At 38.7% G+C, this 15,906-nt stretch overlaps 1 protein-coding gene across 9 annotated transcripts in view; it reads left to right on the top strand.

Annotated features, from left to right (window-relative positions):
* Window positions 1-15,906, top strand: part of MEIS2 (Meis homeobox 2) — a 198,204-nt gene that overhangs the window by 59,648 nt on the left and 122,650 nt on the right. For all 9 annotated transcript variants that reach the window (XM_063089003.1, XM_063089004.1, XM_063089005.1 and 6 more), the window contains one exon: window positions 867-1,012. In XM_063089003.1, the coding sequence (XP_062945073.1) occupies window positions 867-1,012 (146 nt within the window). The remainder of the gene's footprint in view (window positions 1-866; window positions 1,013-15,906) is intronic.

Genomic DNA, 15,906 nt, shown 5'->3' on the forward strand with positions numbered 1-15,906 from the left:
TGCCTTCCCAAAAACAGGAAGACGTGCTCGTATGAATTTTAAGAAAGTAGGGGTCCTGCAATGCCTTGCCAGAAGAGTTTTTCAGATACATAATTTAGATGCCCTCCAGGCAGGCTTTCAAGGCATTTTTGCTGGAGGGCAAGAAAAAATAACTATGACTGTTAAAAGTAAATGATTTTTGCTAATGCACAATTAATGCCAGAGAAAAGCACAGAAGAGAAAGATGTTGATAGAAACTTCTGATTAAGTGAGCACCCTACCTTGATGTGCATCTTTTTTTTTTTATGCTAATGATCAGAGGTGCGGAGAGCTAAAAGTTTTCATGTCATGCAAATACCGAGTGCAGGGTCATATGAGGAGTGTGTGAATGTGCGTGCTTAGGAGGTGACAGTTCTAAGAGGGGCTGAGCAGGCAGTGCGTTATGTGCAATGAACAGTGACACAGTTACTGTCACCTATGCAGGCAGCCTAGAATATATAGACTACAGAACATTTAACTTGATTACCCTACAGTATGTGTTCACTATGGGCATGGGGATGCATTTTCACTGAATGGGTTTCCTGATGGTGGTTTTCCCACATTGGATTCCATAATTGACAAAGAGCTACTGCACTGTGTCAGGCACACAATTATAATTGAATTAATGATATGGGCAAATGTGAGACACACAAAATTAACATTTAAAGAGGACTGGTTTAATTTTGTCTTTTACATATTTGTGTCTCCAATTATACTTTAATGAAAGAGAATATACCCGCTTAATGGATTTCTTTCAACAAGCTTAGCTGAGCTCGTCATTAGCTACACATTGTTATTGGCACCTTTGCTATGTTTTTCTTTAATGCCTTTTTATTTCTTTCTACTAGGGGATGGTTTAGACAACAGTGTAGCTTCACCTGGTACAGGTGACGATGATGATCCAGACAAGGACAAAAAACGCCAGAAGAAGAGAGGCATTTTTCCCAAAGTAGCAACAAATATCATGAGAGCGTGGCTCTTCCAGCATCTCACAGTAAGTCAAGATGAAAGAGGAAAAAATAAAAGTCGTGTTGTTTTGCTGAGTTCTCCTAGCAAGTTATACAGCCACATACAGATGTTTTTAAAAATAAGGTGCCTATTTTCTCTTTCTTGAAATCTGATGATTAACAGAGCAGTTAAGGTTTTATCAACTATTACCATCCAAAGAGCACCCTCTAGAAAGTAGCACGTTTTTGTTTTAAGAGGCCTGGAATGGACCTTATTCAAAATGGTCTAGGACCCTAAACAGTATATTAAGTAAACTTATTTATGCTAAAAGGTATGAGAGCAACTTCAGATAATGCATCTGCAACCAAGGGAATGGCTGAACGGAGCTCATGAATCCATAAACATTGCTGATTACACTATTAACAAAAGCCGTCTCCTCTAGGAGGCAAAAAAAGTGCACCTTGCCACATGCGTGTCCAAGCTCAGAGTATCAGGAGCAACTCTAATCACCAAAGCAGTTTGCAAACATGTCATGTATTTATATGACAAATGCAGAAGGGTTATAGGTGCCGTAATGTCTTTGTTTGTAAGGTGGAGATTCAAGATTTCTTTTTTTTTTTCTAGCTGTTCAAGTCCATTATCTTAAAAGCTAACCCTATTCACTTCTCACTTCTGGGAAAGGATTAACTATATGCAACATTTTAAAAGTAACAATTTATCTTTATCCTCCCATTTGCAATTGGTTTTATGTGTCGGTATGTAGTGTTGACTCTAAGACTGTCATGACAAAAATATTGCAATATATTTTTACAGAGGAACGAGGCACGCTTGTATTGAACTGTTCATTTGGAAATTCTAGGAAAATGGGGAAAATTTCAGAGGATATTTCTTGCCATGATATTGTTTTCAGACCACTCTGTTTAGGCTAATGCTTAAAAATAGAGTAGCACATTGAAAGCTGAAGGTCTTCTGTGATTATCCAACTTGTGTGTTGCCATGCTGAATGACATTAGTTACAGTGTCATGGGTCCAGGACAAGGTTCCACTTTTATTTATGGTGGTGGCTGCTGATCTGCCTTTCTCACAGAGCTATAAAGGGCAAGGGGTGGAGCAGTGGTGGGGAGGGTAAAGTGATAGATTCACATTCCTAAATCGGCCATTTTGATGTAAGGACATTAGTAGCAAACTAAGGTGTATCGATCTGGCCTGTGGTGTCAGGATTAGCTGGGAGAACCAACAAGGCTGCCGTGGTAGTGGTTATACTTGCCTTGCAGCTATGGCCATTTCAAAGGTCAGGGCCCTGCACTGACTCGGCTCAGAGGAATTAGACAGAACATGCGGTCTCTGGGCTGATTACTTAACCAAAGACAAAATAATGAGTCCTAAGCAAATACTGACTAATTGAAAGGGCTGTAAATCCATTACATATTGGTCAGGGATAATCAGGAGTATTTAATCACTTTTATCTATTCAGGAGCACTGAAGCTGCAACAGCAAAGCCCTGAACCTTGCCATGTGGTTATTATTCTCATCATTATCAAAATTACTTCACAGCTGTTCTTTGCTACATCACCTCAGCTGGAAATTTACTAACCTGTAAAATGTTTTTAATTTGGAAGTCGAGTGAGTGTGAGGGGAGGGGTTTCTCATTTTTAACCGAAGGTTGGTTTGGTTAGAGTAGCGAGTCAGCAAGGCGGGGGAGCCGCCGAGGGCAGCCAGGGGCTTTCTCCTGATTGGCTCACCTGCTTGGTTTCTTCCCTCTGTCTTCTTTCATTGTTGGCCTTTCTTGGTCACAAATAAAGACTTCAGCAGTTGCTTTCCAAGCAGACATCTACATGTGTTTTCAACTTCTCTGTCATTAAAACCAATGTCACAGAACAGCAAAACTTTAGAGAGGTAGGCTGCTCTGTTTACAAATGAGGAAACTGAGGCCCAGAAAGGGAAACCAGTAGCTTGAGGTCAAGCTGAGACCAGGTCCCAAGCCTTTCAAGTCCCCAACTCTGTGCTTTTCCACCACATTATGAAGACTTTGCTAAAATCATTATCGCCTTGAACAGCTGCAGAGAAATCTCACCACCTCTGCCATCAATATGCTCAGAATCAAAGGGGGAAATGCGGAGAAGCCAAGTACTGTTTTCTTTACTGGTTTTCAAAGCTTCCTTCTCCCCCAGCATTTCTGAGTAGAGAAGACTTTCTGCCCGGTTTCTGGGAGTTGAATCTCATGTGGAAGGGTGAGGAGCCCTGGCTGGACTTCTTGATTTGTCCCGCAAATGCCTCATTGACCACCTCCCTGTCCAGGACTGTGCCCACTGTGCATAGTGGCCCCTGGCTGAGAACTGTGGGCGGCCAGTGATTCCTGGGCACTTGTGGCTCTAGTGTGCCACAAACCAACAGTAAGAGCTTATCCCCATCCCCAGAGTGCTTTCATCTAGTTAAATGTATGCAAGGCTTTGTGTGCAGAATTCTCTGTCCAACTAAAAATTTTAATGAATGCCTGTCTTTGGGGTGGAGAGAGGGCTCACTATAGCCTGAGCTGGGACAGTTAGGAAACATGCATTTCAAGTTCAGTGTTCCTCTGTACCTGCTGAACCTGAGTTAAGTCCATTAAGTTCTTTGAACCTTCCTTTTCCTCATTTTTCAAATGAGAAGAGCTCACTGTGGGATCTATAGGCCTCTTTCCCGCGCTCCTATGTTTTGGTTCTGCTCAAGAACGTTGACTCAGAGCAATGCCTGACTCGTGGTCATCCTTTCCTCTCCTTCCCCCTTTCTTTTTACTTTTCACTATGTGCTTTATTTTTCTCCTCCCCATGACCTTCATTCACAACATGCCTCTTTCATTATTTTATCCCTCTGGCTTTGTCTCCCATCTTTCTCTCTGCTCCCCTCGCTGCCTTTTCTCCACCTCCCTTTTGTCTTAAGGAAATTTTTCTCTGCTTTCTCTTTGAAATTTTTTTTTCTCTTCATCCACACTGCACCTCCACTGAGAAGAGGTTCAGTAACTTTGATGAGGATGGACCTGTAAAACTTTTACTTTCCAGTCTTTAATGAGCTGAAAGATTTACTCAGCTGTAATTCTGAGCTCAGAAACCAAGAATAGAGACCCCTAACTAGCGACATGTTAATTTAGACTTCTTTTCTTACATGCACTAACAGGCATGAGGAAGTCCTTGGAAATAGAGATGCCCCAGTATATTTTTCTGTCACTTAATTAATTTCAACTTTCAAAGTGAAATGTTGGCTCTAGCTCACTGAAAATAGATGTAGTCTAAATTATTATTCCATGTAAATTTCCTTACAAGTGCATGATTCAATGTGCATTCCTCCATTTTTAGTCTCTTTAACATTATTTCAAACTGGTTTTTTCCCTCTTGTGCAGTATGACCTGTGCTTGTATTACAATGATCCCTGATGTACCCTTTTTTCTTTCTTTTTTAAAAAAGAAGCTAATTGAATTATCTCATTATTTTAATTTGTTAAGCAAATGTATTTTGCATCTCAGGATGTGTTCTTAAAGAAGGGGGTTGCTAAGGCTTTGCCCCCTGAATGGGCCATTGGCCGATTTTGACATTCATGCATTCATTAACTAGCAGAACATAAAAGAACTCTGGTTGTATTTTTTTTTTTTCCAAACACCCAACCAGCATGGAGCAACTTTCTCCAATAAGCCACAGGGGTCTTTCTACATATGTTCTCAACTGCAAGCTATTGTCACCTATTCTGAATACCTCAAAAGGCCCAGCAGAAAAAAAACCCTACCTCAACAAAGGCCAACTGTAGCAATTGTTAAGTCTTAGTCTCAATATGACAAAAATCATTAACCTTCAGTTTTCTTGAAAGAACAAGTTCCACTACAACTGCAACAGTTAAAACAATCTCTCAAATTCTTATGCACCACCAACTTTAGAAGACAAGGTAACAAACCTGCAGCTAACTAATTATATTGAGGAAAATACTTAAATTGAAAGTAACATTTAAGAAACCAAGCTATTTCATGAGTTGAAGAATTTCCATATTCAGAGTTACACACTTTGAATTTGCTTAATCCGAGACTAAATAATTACTAGTTTCTACCTACTTATTTCCACAATATTCTTTTAAGAAATCCCCTCTAAAAAACTCACAATAATTTTTTTTTTTTTTTTTTTTTTTTTGGTCTTTTTCGTGACCGTCACTCAGCCAGTGAGTGCACTGGCCATTCCTATATAGGATCCGAACCCGCGGGGGGAGCGTCGCTGCACTCCCAGCGCCACACTCTCCCGAGTGCACCACGGGCTTGGCCCTCGCACAATAATTTTAAGGAAATAAATCCATATATATTTTTTGGAAATTCATTTAGCAAAATCCTTGTATATACTATTACCCTCTGCCATTGGTTGATGGTTCTGCCTGCTTCTTAGGCTAAGAAATCTAGTGAAGATCAAAGAAAGAATCTGTTGAAAATGCATGTGCTTTTGCTGGAAAGTACCCAATGGTAAAAAAAAAAAAAAAAAACTTAGGGAAATCCTAGGAAAGTATATTCTTTTTGCTAACACATTGAGATTATGATATCATAAAGTAAGCCTGCCATTACAACTGTTTTTATTTGACTTCAGAGATAAAGAAAGAAAACAGCAAGAATAATACCCTGGCTGACGGTTTATTCATAACCATGAAAAACTCCTCCACACCAAGAAGCCTTTAGTGTGCTCAATTAGGCTCTCAGGCACCTCCACTTGCCCTCTTCAAGAGCTCCCCTCGTTGTGCTGCAAAGAATATATTTTACCATGGAATAAAAACAGGAAGTGCTCACACACAAAGACACCACTTGCTCATACCAGTTTTTGACTAAAGGTCTTCTTATTTGAAAACACAGGGATAAAGCTCACACTTAGGAGATGCAGGACTTCTTTCCAAGATACAGAATCAGAAGCAAATTTTACTTAAATGTGCAGCCTTCTTGAAACTGCAGGTTCAAAAATCTCTGTCCTTTACCCAAAGCAGAGTTCTGTGTCCACTGTCCGGATCTCTAGGGGTGGGGGACGGGACAAAGCCTGCCTCTCAGGTGTTTACTCATTTCACTCCTTGCCTATTAGAACTTGTTTTATGGGATATTATAAAGGTCTGGGTTCAGTAATAAAAAATGTGTTTTAAAGTACTTTGTCCTACAGAGACAGTACACCCAAGTTATGAGTAAATACATCCAGTTCCATGCTATATTAAAGAAGTATGTATCTCTTCTCCAGTGAGTTCATCAAGACAATATGACAGTAAACTTAGTCATCTCAAATTGGTTATTGTAATGTATGTGTACACACACACACACATGGGAGAGGAAGGGAAGGAGAGAAGGAGGGAGGGGAGGAGAAGGAGCAGATAGAGGGAGAGACTTAGACTGTTTTGCCCTTTAACTAGCTCTCTTCATCTTGTGCAGATCCAGACGGCTTTTATATTAAATGAGGCAGTACAGTGTCAAAGTTAAGAGCATAGGGCCTGGAATCTGCCACGTAGTAGATTTTTGATCTTGAGCCATTATCCTCTCTGAGCCTCGCTTTCCATATCTATAGGATGGTGCTAATTCTAGGCTCACCTACTAGGGTTATTATAGGAGTTAAATGAAATAATGTACAGCACTCAGACCCATGTCTGGCTCTTATAATAAGTACACAATATAAAGTAAACTGTAATTCTTATTTTAATCTATTGAATGGCTAGCATGGTGCTTTAACCAATGGACCTGCGGAAGTTACCACATCCTTTCTTGGGGCTATGTGAGGTGGGGAGACCAGATTTTGCTAAATAAGTTCCAAATACCTATAAGTAGGAGAGAACATGATCTAAACTCTGCCTTCTAAACATTCAGTTGCTGCTCATTGATGCAAGGTGATAATATTAGAGAGACCTACTAAGGATGGAGCCTTGTGGGATGAGGTGGCAAGTGGAGAAGAAATTGGTCATAGAATAGTTCAGAATACCTCAATGCCTCTACTTTTGGTAGAGAATGCTCTAGTGTGTGAACAGAATCTAATGTTGCCTGCTTCCTCGGAGTGCAGAAGTCTAGGCTATCTGTGAGACAGCATGGTATGGTGGTTTGTTTTTATTTTTTTCCTGACTGGTAAGGGATCGCAACCCTCGGCACGGTACCATCCGCAACACGCTCAGACAGTGAGCGCACCAGCCATCCCTGTATAGGATCCGAACCTGCAGCCTTGGTGCTACCAGCGCTGCACTCTCCTGGGTGAGCCACGAGGCCAGCCCATGGTATGGTTTTTTAAAAAGGAATCACTGAATGTGAAATTATAAGATTTCAGTTTGAGCTCTGTGATCTCGGGTAAGTTATTCAACTTTTCTGAACCTATTTCTTACCTTCAAAATGCAAATAGTAAATATCCACCCTACTTGGCCGATTGGGTTGCTAGGTGGCTCAAATCATGCAGTCAATTTGTAAACTGTCATGTGCTGCACGGATGTCAAGTATTTTGGTGTTTTGGTTTGTGTGCTTGGGTTTGCAGCAGCTTGAGGCCTCTAGTGTCTCATGAAATCAGCAAGGGTCAGAGATACAGTGATGCCCACTTCGTTCATCTATACCCCAATTTCTCCACTTGTCCATTTGTACAAGTGTATCCATGGAGACACTGTGATAATTCCTATCATTAGACATCTTTTAAAGACTTTGAATGGTTAATCGAATCAGCATTTCATGAACATTAGTTATTTCTACTTGGAAATTAGTGCCTTCATGATTCAGAGATGGGTCTACTTAATACTAATAGCTACAGGTCAAATTAATACCACATATGAAATGTCGGCCTTACTTACACAGTGAGAGATAGCCATTCTCATATTCAGATATGCACATGTACACAGAATACAAGTGGGGCTCATCGCTAAGAGATACTTATGTGGAAATGCATATGCAGAACACACAGCTGAGAAACACCAGCAGAGAGCTTCCCGCAAACATGCAGCAGAGTGAGGCCGCCCCTGGCCTTAGCCTTTGCATTGTTTTTCTGCTTGCCAGGAGAAAACATCTGTGAATTATTTGAATGGAAACTTATGCTGGAGATGGTCTGAATTGGTGTCATCTCTGTTTAATTTCAGGAAATGATGTCACAATGCATTAAATGACAATGCTGGGTGATTTATTTTCTCGTGGACATGCTGTCCTAAGCATTCCTCTTCTCTTGCAATGTTTCCAATTAACTGTAAGCTTGAGCATTCTTCCTATTTCATAATGATTTTGAGAGGTGGGGGCAGGAGATTGGGGTGGGAACAGTGGTAAATTCAGAGGGTGCCGAGGTTCAGAGCTAATGGCACATCCATCATGTCCTTACTGGGACAGAAGGGTACCGAATGTCAGGGCTGTGGTCACCAGTGGCAACCTACAACAGTGTTCGTTGGTTTTAAAGAATGTCTAAAAAAGAAAGGCAGAACGTTCTGATGTTAGATGTCCAAAGAGCCATTAGATAATTTTAATAGTGACCTGCATACTGTAGCTTCTGCCTTTATCAAAGTTTCTATGCACTCCCTTCATGAGTAAAGAATAGAGGACATAAGTCAATTCTGTGTGCCATCTGTCGTCGTTTTTACAATTTCTCAAATTAAAGAGACAGGCCAAAAATTTAATGTTGTGTTGAATCCTAGAAACTCCTCTAGAAGCAAGAAAATTGCAACTGAATTTACTTTGTCTCTCTTGAGGGGGGAAAAATTGCATGCTGCTGTGTCATAACCTTTTATTTATAGTCCCAATTTGGTGTTTAGAAATGGATTATGAGGCTTCTACATGGGAAAGACAGGTGTGTTTGGGATTCAGCAGCCTTTGTGCACATGGTTAGAATGACATCGAGGTAAAGTGGCCATATACTGGTGTTGCATTAGCTTTTCTTGGGGGTGATGAGATGCATGGTCTTCTTGATGCAAAAACATTTCCATATATGTCAAGACATTTTAAATTACATCAGACAATTCTGTTTAAAAAGAAGTTCACCTGAGGTAGACGAAGAAAATTAAGTCCCAAATTTTGAGCTACTGACAGACACATTTAAAAAATAAGTAACTGATAGGCAGAGCACAGAGGGTTTTTAGGGCAGTGAAACTGCTCTGCATGACGCTGTAATGGTGAATGCATGTCATTATACGTTTGTCCAAACCTATAGGATGTACAACAGCATGAGTGAAACCTAATGTAAATTATGTGGGTGATAATGATGTGTCAATGTAAGTTCATTGATTGTAACAAATGTACCGCCTGCTATGTTTGTACCAGGTACATTTGGAGGCTGTTGATAATAAGGGGAGGCTGTGTATATGTGGGGGAGGGGGTATAGCAGAAATCTCTGTACCCTCCTCTCAATTTTGCTGTGAATCTAAAAACTGATCTAAAAAATAGTCTATTAAAAAATGAGTAATTGAGTGAGAAGATTGAAGAATGAAATGCTTATTAAATTACCATCAAAAAGAAACTAAAATAATTATTAGCTCAAAGTTTAGCACCCAATTTCATAAAATATCACTCAAAGTATAATTGTTTAAAAATACGTTAAAGAATTCAAGGAGATGGGGAATTGAGGACCCTTGAATAAAAGAAAATAGAAGGCATGTGCATATCTGAATATTCAGCTATTTTAAAACTCCAAGAATAGAGTGCCATTAAATGCTGTTTAGTAAAATCCCTGAATATTCATTCAGATCATAGGGAAAATTTCCATTTCTTCATTTCACATGACCACAGTGTGCAAGTATATTCTGTGGAGAAGAGGAGTTGATAGGAATTAAAGGCCATGTTGACTGGCTTATGAGAACACTAACTGTCCCTCAGCTTTGCCGCAGGATAGGGTCATAAAGTGACCTTAACATGCAGGACTAATTTTGATTTTAGAGAGTGTTATTGCACAGATTTCAGAGGACTCCAGGACATGTCCTGCCTTTTCCATGCTGTAGTCTGTTTTTGCAATTTGGAACAGATTATGAAGTGTAAAGATGATATCCAGCCCTACTTCTCCTGTTAAGAAATAGTGATTTGGGTAGGAAACATTAGGTTGGTTGAATGGAATTTGCCTTATTACTTTTATGTGCTGCATGCCACTTTCTAAATTGATTGGCAGCAGTTGTTTACAGTATGCAAAGTAATCACTGGCACCCTTTAAAGGTGTATTATCCTCTTAAAACATAATAGTAATGCCATTTTCATGCTTTTACATTTGCTATTCATATTCTGAACTGCCAAGTCCCAAATCTGCCAGAACTAATTGAAGTTGTTTTTATCTAATAGTGGATAAGTTGTCACGTCACAATGTAATGGCAGATAATTTTTCTTAAACTATAGTTTACTTCTTGGTTATAATGGATAACATGAATATTTGTTGAATCTGACTTGATTGTCCACACACACAAAAATTACAACTCAAAAGATATTGTTGTGGGATTCTGGGATGACAAGAAATGAAGAGAATATTGTCTAGTTATTCTGAGCACTATAGAAAATTAACATGGGCCACCGATCAGCCTCTTCCAACCACTTCCCACCTCCCCCCACCCCAATTTTACTGATATTTGATTTGCCTAACATTGCCAGGTAATGAAGATCCATTCTTGTTCATCCCTGCACCAAATCTTGTTGCTGCTCTTAATTTAAATACTTTGGTTATCACATTAAGACTGTCTAGATTTTTTTTTTAACTTCTTGCAAATATTGCAGAATTTTGTCTTGGAAATATCTGGCAATTCCATAACTAAATTTGGAAAGGGATACTTCCATGACTCAGGTCATACTATAATTGTAAAATGGCTTTTTTCTTACCCATAATACATGGTGTGACCCTGTTATAAACATACAATAAACAACCCAAGTGTACTGGGGTGGTGCTACACTAGTCTTTTAAAAAGAAAAAGGCTTTTAGCAATAGAAGAGATGAATGCTGGATTATTCCCTGTAGGTTTGGTGACACATTAGAATTCCCTGTAAAAGCAGCCTTATTTTTTTCCCCATGGTGAAAAGTTATAGGTTCCATTTCAGTGTTTCGAGATACCTGCAGGCAGCTCATGAACTGTTACACTTGTTTTAAACCTTGCCTCAAAGTGAATTTAAAAAAGAAAGTGGTAAGATAACATAGGAATATGGGATCATTATTAGTCAATTATAGGCTCAATTTTTGTGTTAGTTTCTGGGAAGCCATAAGTTTAGAGCCGTGTGGCAAAATCTCACTGACTACTTGATGCCACTTTGATAAAGACCACTCTTATAGCTTAATCCTGAAGATTTTATGTTCTCTGATGAACTGCCTAAGTGATAATCAAATATGACCATATCGAAAGGCATCAGTTTTTAATATGACCTTTGGTACCAGTATGGGAATCCTTTAAAATTTCTCTTTTTTTTTGGAGATCAAATTTGAAGAAAAAAGTGATTTTATGTTCATTTTATGTTCTTTGGTCCTTATATAGTAGTACTCTTTTGACATAGGTATCCCAAATACCATCATGCTTATTTGAAATGTATATATAATCTGTTAAATAAAAAGGGGCGTACTTAAATTCTCATGAATCTATGGTTGGATGCTTTTGGAGCAGACAATGGAAACGTTTGTAATTCATTTTTTAAAAATCAGTAATTTTCCTTCCTTTAAGTAGTGAGAACAATCTGTTAAATCTTTGTGTTTATAAAAACAAATGAACATTTTGGGGCACTGTTTATTACTGTTTGTAAGATTATGTACCAGAAGCAGCGGAGTTAGGACCAAATTGAAGAGTTCACCAGGGTCCTAGTCTCAGCCCAGCCTTTTGCTCTCTGGGTTATTTTGGGCAAGTACTTTAATTTATTTGAGTGCCCATTTTCTCATCTTCTTGTTTTGAGAGTTAGCTGAGATTAGAATTAGCCTTTTGAAAATGGCAAAATACTACGCAAGTATAAAATGATGTCCATAATGTTTTCATATAATCCATGGAAATAATTAATTCACTCTGTCTTAGCTCCATGAAACCTGAACTTGGATATAGGTTAAAAACTCTTCAGAGGAAAATATTGTACTTTTTTTTCTTGGCCAAAGTCTGGAATGGGAGTCAGATCTTACAGATAGCATGATGTGTAAAGGAGAAGAGCAAAAGATCCAGCGGACCATTCATACTGTGGCACACTTTCAGTGGCGTCATGAGTCAAAATAATTATTGGAAATTTATGCAATCAAACATAAGAAAAAGAACTGGGTGACAGCAAACTAACCTCATAAGAAACTTATTCTCACTTGTATTATTACAGCTTTTGAACAAGCTTATTGGGGATTTGGGCATCTTTGTTTTTTGTCTGTAAACTCTTCATCCTGAGAATTAACTGTCCCACCAGCCTGCCACTTTCCATCCTGGCCAAGCTGGTAGGTAAGAGCAGTTTTACATCTCTAACATGGCAATCTCACAGGCCCACTCTAAGGAACACAGGATTATCTCGTGCAGCAAGAAATTAGTGGGATTTTTTTTTTTTTTTTCCTGAAGATAGTTTCAATCTGGACACTTAATCAAGCTTCCTTTGATTCTACATTCAGAGATGCATAGATGTTATGGCTCTTTAGACAGAATCTGCTTTGGCTAAAGCACAAAATACAAATGGGAGGATAGTAAGAAAAGCTTCAAAAGTTATATTGAGGCCCTGGGTTTGGACACACTGGCCATCCTCCGGGTGGGGAAAACTCTGTGGAAGTTGGAAATAGTGGCACTCTAGTTTGAGAGTTGGGGCTGATTTTTGTGGATGCTTGAAACTTGTAGATGCTTTTGTAATGCTTGAAACCATGGCATTGAATAAAGGCTAGAAAGAGAGAGAGTGCAGAGAGAAGCAAGTTAGAGTGTTTTTGGAGACTGCATTTTAAGGGGGGAAAAGAGAAAGAAATGAGCAGATATAAAGACATCAGAGCAGTAGGAGCATAATCATACCATGTGAAGAGGGAAGAAGTTTCGAAGTAGAGGAAGTAGATTCTTTAGAAAGATCAAGGACAGTGATGACTAAAAATAAGCCTTTGGATTTGCCACATGACAGTCATGGTCTACCTTTAAATTCTACAGGCTGATGAGTGAGCTGGCAAAGTTGGGAGCGAACAGAGGAAGCACAGAAGACAGTGCATGGGGGTAGCAGGGCTTCCTAGCAGAGGTGTATTAGATGAATCCGGTGTGTCAGCAGAAGGGAGGAATTCAGGGGAGAGATGGAGTTGTAGGTGTGGGGGATGGAGAGAATGGCAATGGGTAATGCACAGTTCAAGAAAAGGAATCCAGGGAAGACAGCAGCCAAAGCACAGGTCAAAAGATACAGAATCAGCAGACACATTTTGTTAAGAGAGGAAAAAAGCTGAGGGGATTTAGGGAAGCGCTTCTCTAACTGGATAAGAACTGTGGAGAGTGTGCAGGAGAGTGAATTAGGAAGACACAAAATTGTGGCCTTGGAGCAAAGAGGGTCAGGCTGGAATGGACTCTCACCACATCACTTTGGCCTTTCTCGGGCAGTGCTCAGGAACCCAGGCACAAGAGAGACAGAAGTAGACGACAGGAAAACCCTAAGCCTGATATTGACAACATGGGAGAGCAAGAGGGTATTACAGAATTCTTGCAATTCTTACTGGTGGACAAGTCAAAATTCCAATGAGAAATTTTTTTCCTGGGATTGTGACAGAAAAACAATTCTACAGATCATCTGAAAAATGAAACAACTAAGAAAAGTCAAGATATTTTTGGAAAAGAAAAATGAGAGAAATCTTGCACTGAGTTTCACTGAGATGTATTATAAAACTACACAGTGTGGCACTGATTAACACAATAGACAGAAAGATCAGTTGAAATCCATAAATCAACCCAGATATATAGAGGAACTTAACAAATTTTAAAGGCATCCCTTCAAGTCAGTTGAGGAAGAAAATTTTTAAAAATAATTCAATAAGCAGTTTCTGGATCATGGTTTAACTAACTATTACTTAATCGATAGATTTTATTAAAATAATTTCATATTTAAGAGTTCTTTGAATTAAGTATGACTATTTCTCTTTCCTTTGTTTAATGAAATCCTTTTAGAGCATAAAAGCAAAAGAATTATAAAAAAAATTGCAATAGATTAAATTAAGTAAAAATAAAAATTAAAAGCTTTTGGATGTCAAGAAAATATCATAAACAAAGGCAGACATTAAACTGGCAGAAATATGTACATCATATAGCAGGTAAGGGACTAGTGCCCTTAATGAATAGAGCATTTTACAAATTGGTAAGTAAAAAAGAAAAATTAATAGAGGCAAAGACAAATAGGTCTTTTCACAAAATAAGGAATACGAATGGCCAGTAGGCATTTTTTAAAAGCTCAGTGTCAAATAATTTAAAAAATCAGCAACAACAACAAAAAATGTATTTGACAGAAATTAAGAAAGAATAAAAAAAAATGATAATGTCCGGCATTGTCCAGGATAGAAGGAAAAATCTACCTTAATTTTGACAGTAAAAATCGGCATAATCTTTCTGGAATTTAAACTGGTAATATGTATGAAATACTAACCATGTTCTTATCCTTTCACTCAGTAATTTGGTTTCTAGGAGTTTATCATAAAGAAATAATAAGAAAAGTACACAAAAATTATACAAAGTTATCTATAAAAATATTATTTATAATAATAAAAAATTGAAAACCACCTATATTCCCAATTATAGGAGACTTTAATGGAATATTATGGACTACTATGTAATCATTAAAAATTATATTCTCAGATACCTTTCAAGATACAGGAAAATCTCTCAATGTACTAATAGAAGAAATAAAATAGATAAGGCAGTCTATTCAATACAGCTACAATTCTGTAAAGGAAAATACATGTGATGTATGCATAGAACATATGAGCAATTATCTTTGGGTATGAGATCTGGGTGACTTTTTTACTTTTTATGTTTGAAATTTTCTATAAAATGTGTACTGTATTTATGATACAGGACAATAAATTTTATTTTAATAATGAACCATGCTCGGTAAAGGGGGAAATAAAGTGTGGTAGTGAACTGGGAACACTGGAAGCCCACTGAGGGTTGCAGGTCCTGGTGCAGATTAAGAGGGAGAACAAAGAAGCAGGGAAGGGACATTTAGGGTCTGTGATCTTGGAAGTGTGATGTCTCTGCTTTAATATTAGAGCTAGTAAAATAGAAATGGATGACATTGGAATTATGAGAGGCAAGATATTAGAAAGGTCCTTTTCATACATATCAAAACCTTCAAAATGTAGCGGGCAAGAAGTGTGGTGGAGAGGAAAGTTCTAGTGTGTACAGATGTCACAGGGGAACGTGGAGTGGCTTAGAATTGAACATCTTTCTCCCAGCAATGGGCAGGGAGGAATGACAGCAAATGCTGTAGACTCCATGAGAAAGATGGCTGGAAAGTCTTAGCTAGGGGCTGAGGGCAGGGAATAAGAGAGGAAAGGGAAGAGAGAACAGGCTACTCTCTTGTCCCTAATTCCAGGGACGGGTAAGGAGAAAAAATGAGTGACTTTAGTGGAAGAGTGTATTAGTCTGCTTGGGATGCCGAGACAAATTACCATAGACTGGATGGCTTAAATAACAGAAATATATTTTCTAACAGTTCCAGAGGCTGGAAAGTCCAAGATCAAGATGCCAGCAGGGTTGGTTCTTAGGAGGGCTCTCTCCTGGGTTGCAGACAGCTGCCTTCTCACTGTCTTTGCATGATCCCTTCTCTAGGCATGTTTGCAGTGAGAGAGATAACTATCTCTCTTCTTATCAGGACACCAATCCTATTGGATTAGGACCCTGCCCATATGACTTCATTTAACCTTAATTACCTCCTAAAAGCCCTATCTCCAAATACAGTCATATTGGGGCTTAGGGTTTCAACACACGCAATTTGGGGGGACACAATTCGGTCCATAGCAGAGAGTTTTTAGAGAAACAGTATTTTAGGACAAACACAAGATTCAAAAATTCAAGGATATGTTATTATGTGTA

Source organism: Cynocephalus volans, chromosome 3, assembly GCF_027409185.1.
Source record: "Cynocephalus volans isolate mCynVol1 chromosome 3, mCynVol1.pri, whole genome shotgun sequence".
In the NCBI taxonomy this organism is placed as follows: Eukaryota; Metazoa; Chordata; class Mammalia; order Dermoptera; family Cynocephalidae; genus Cynocephalus; species Cynocephalus volans.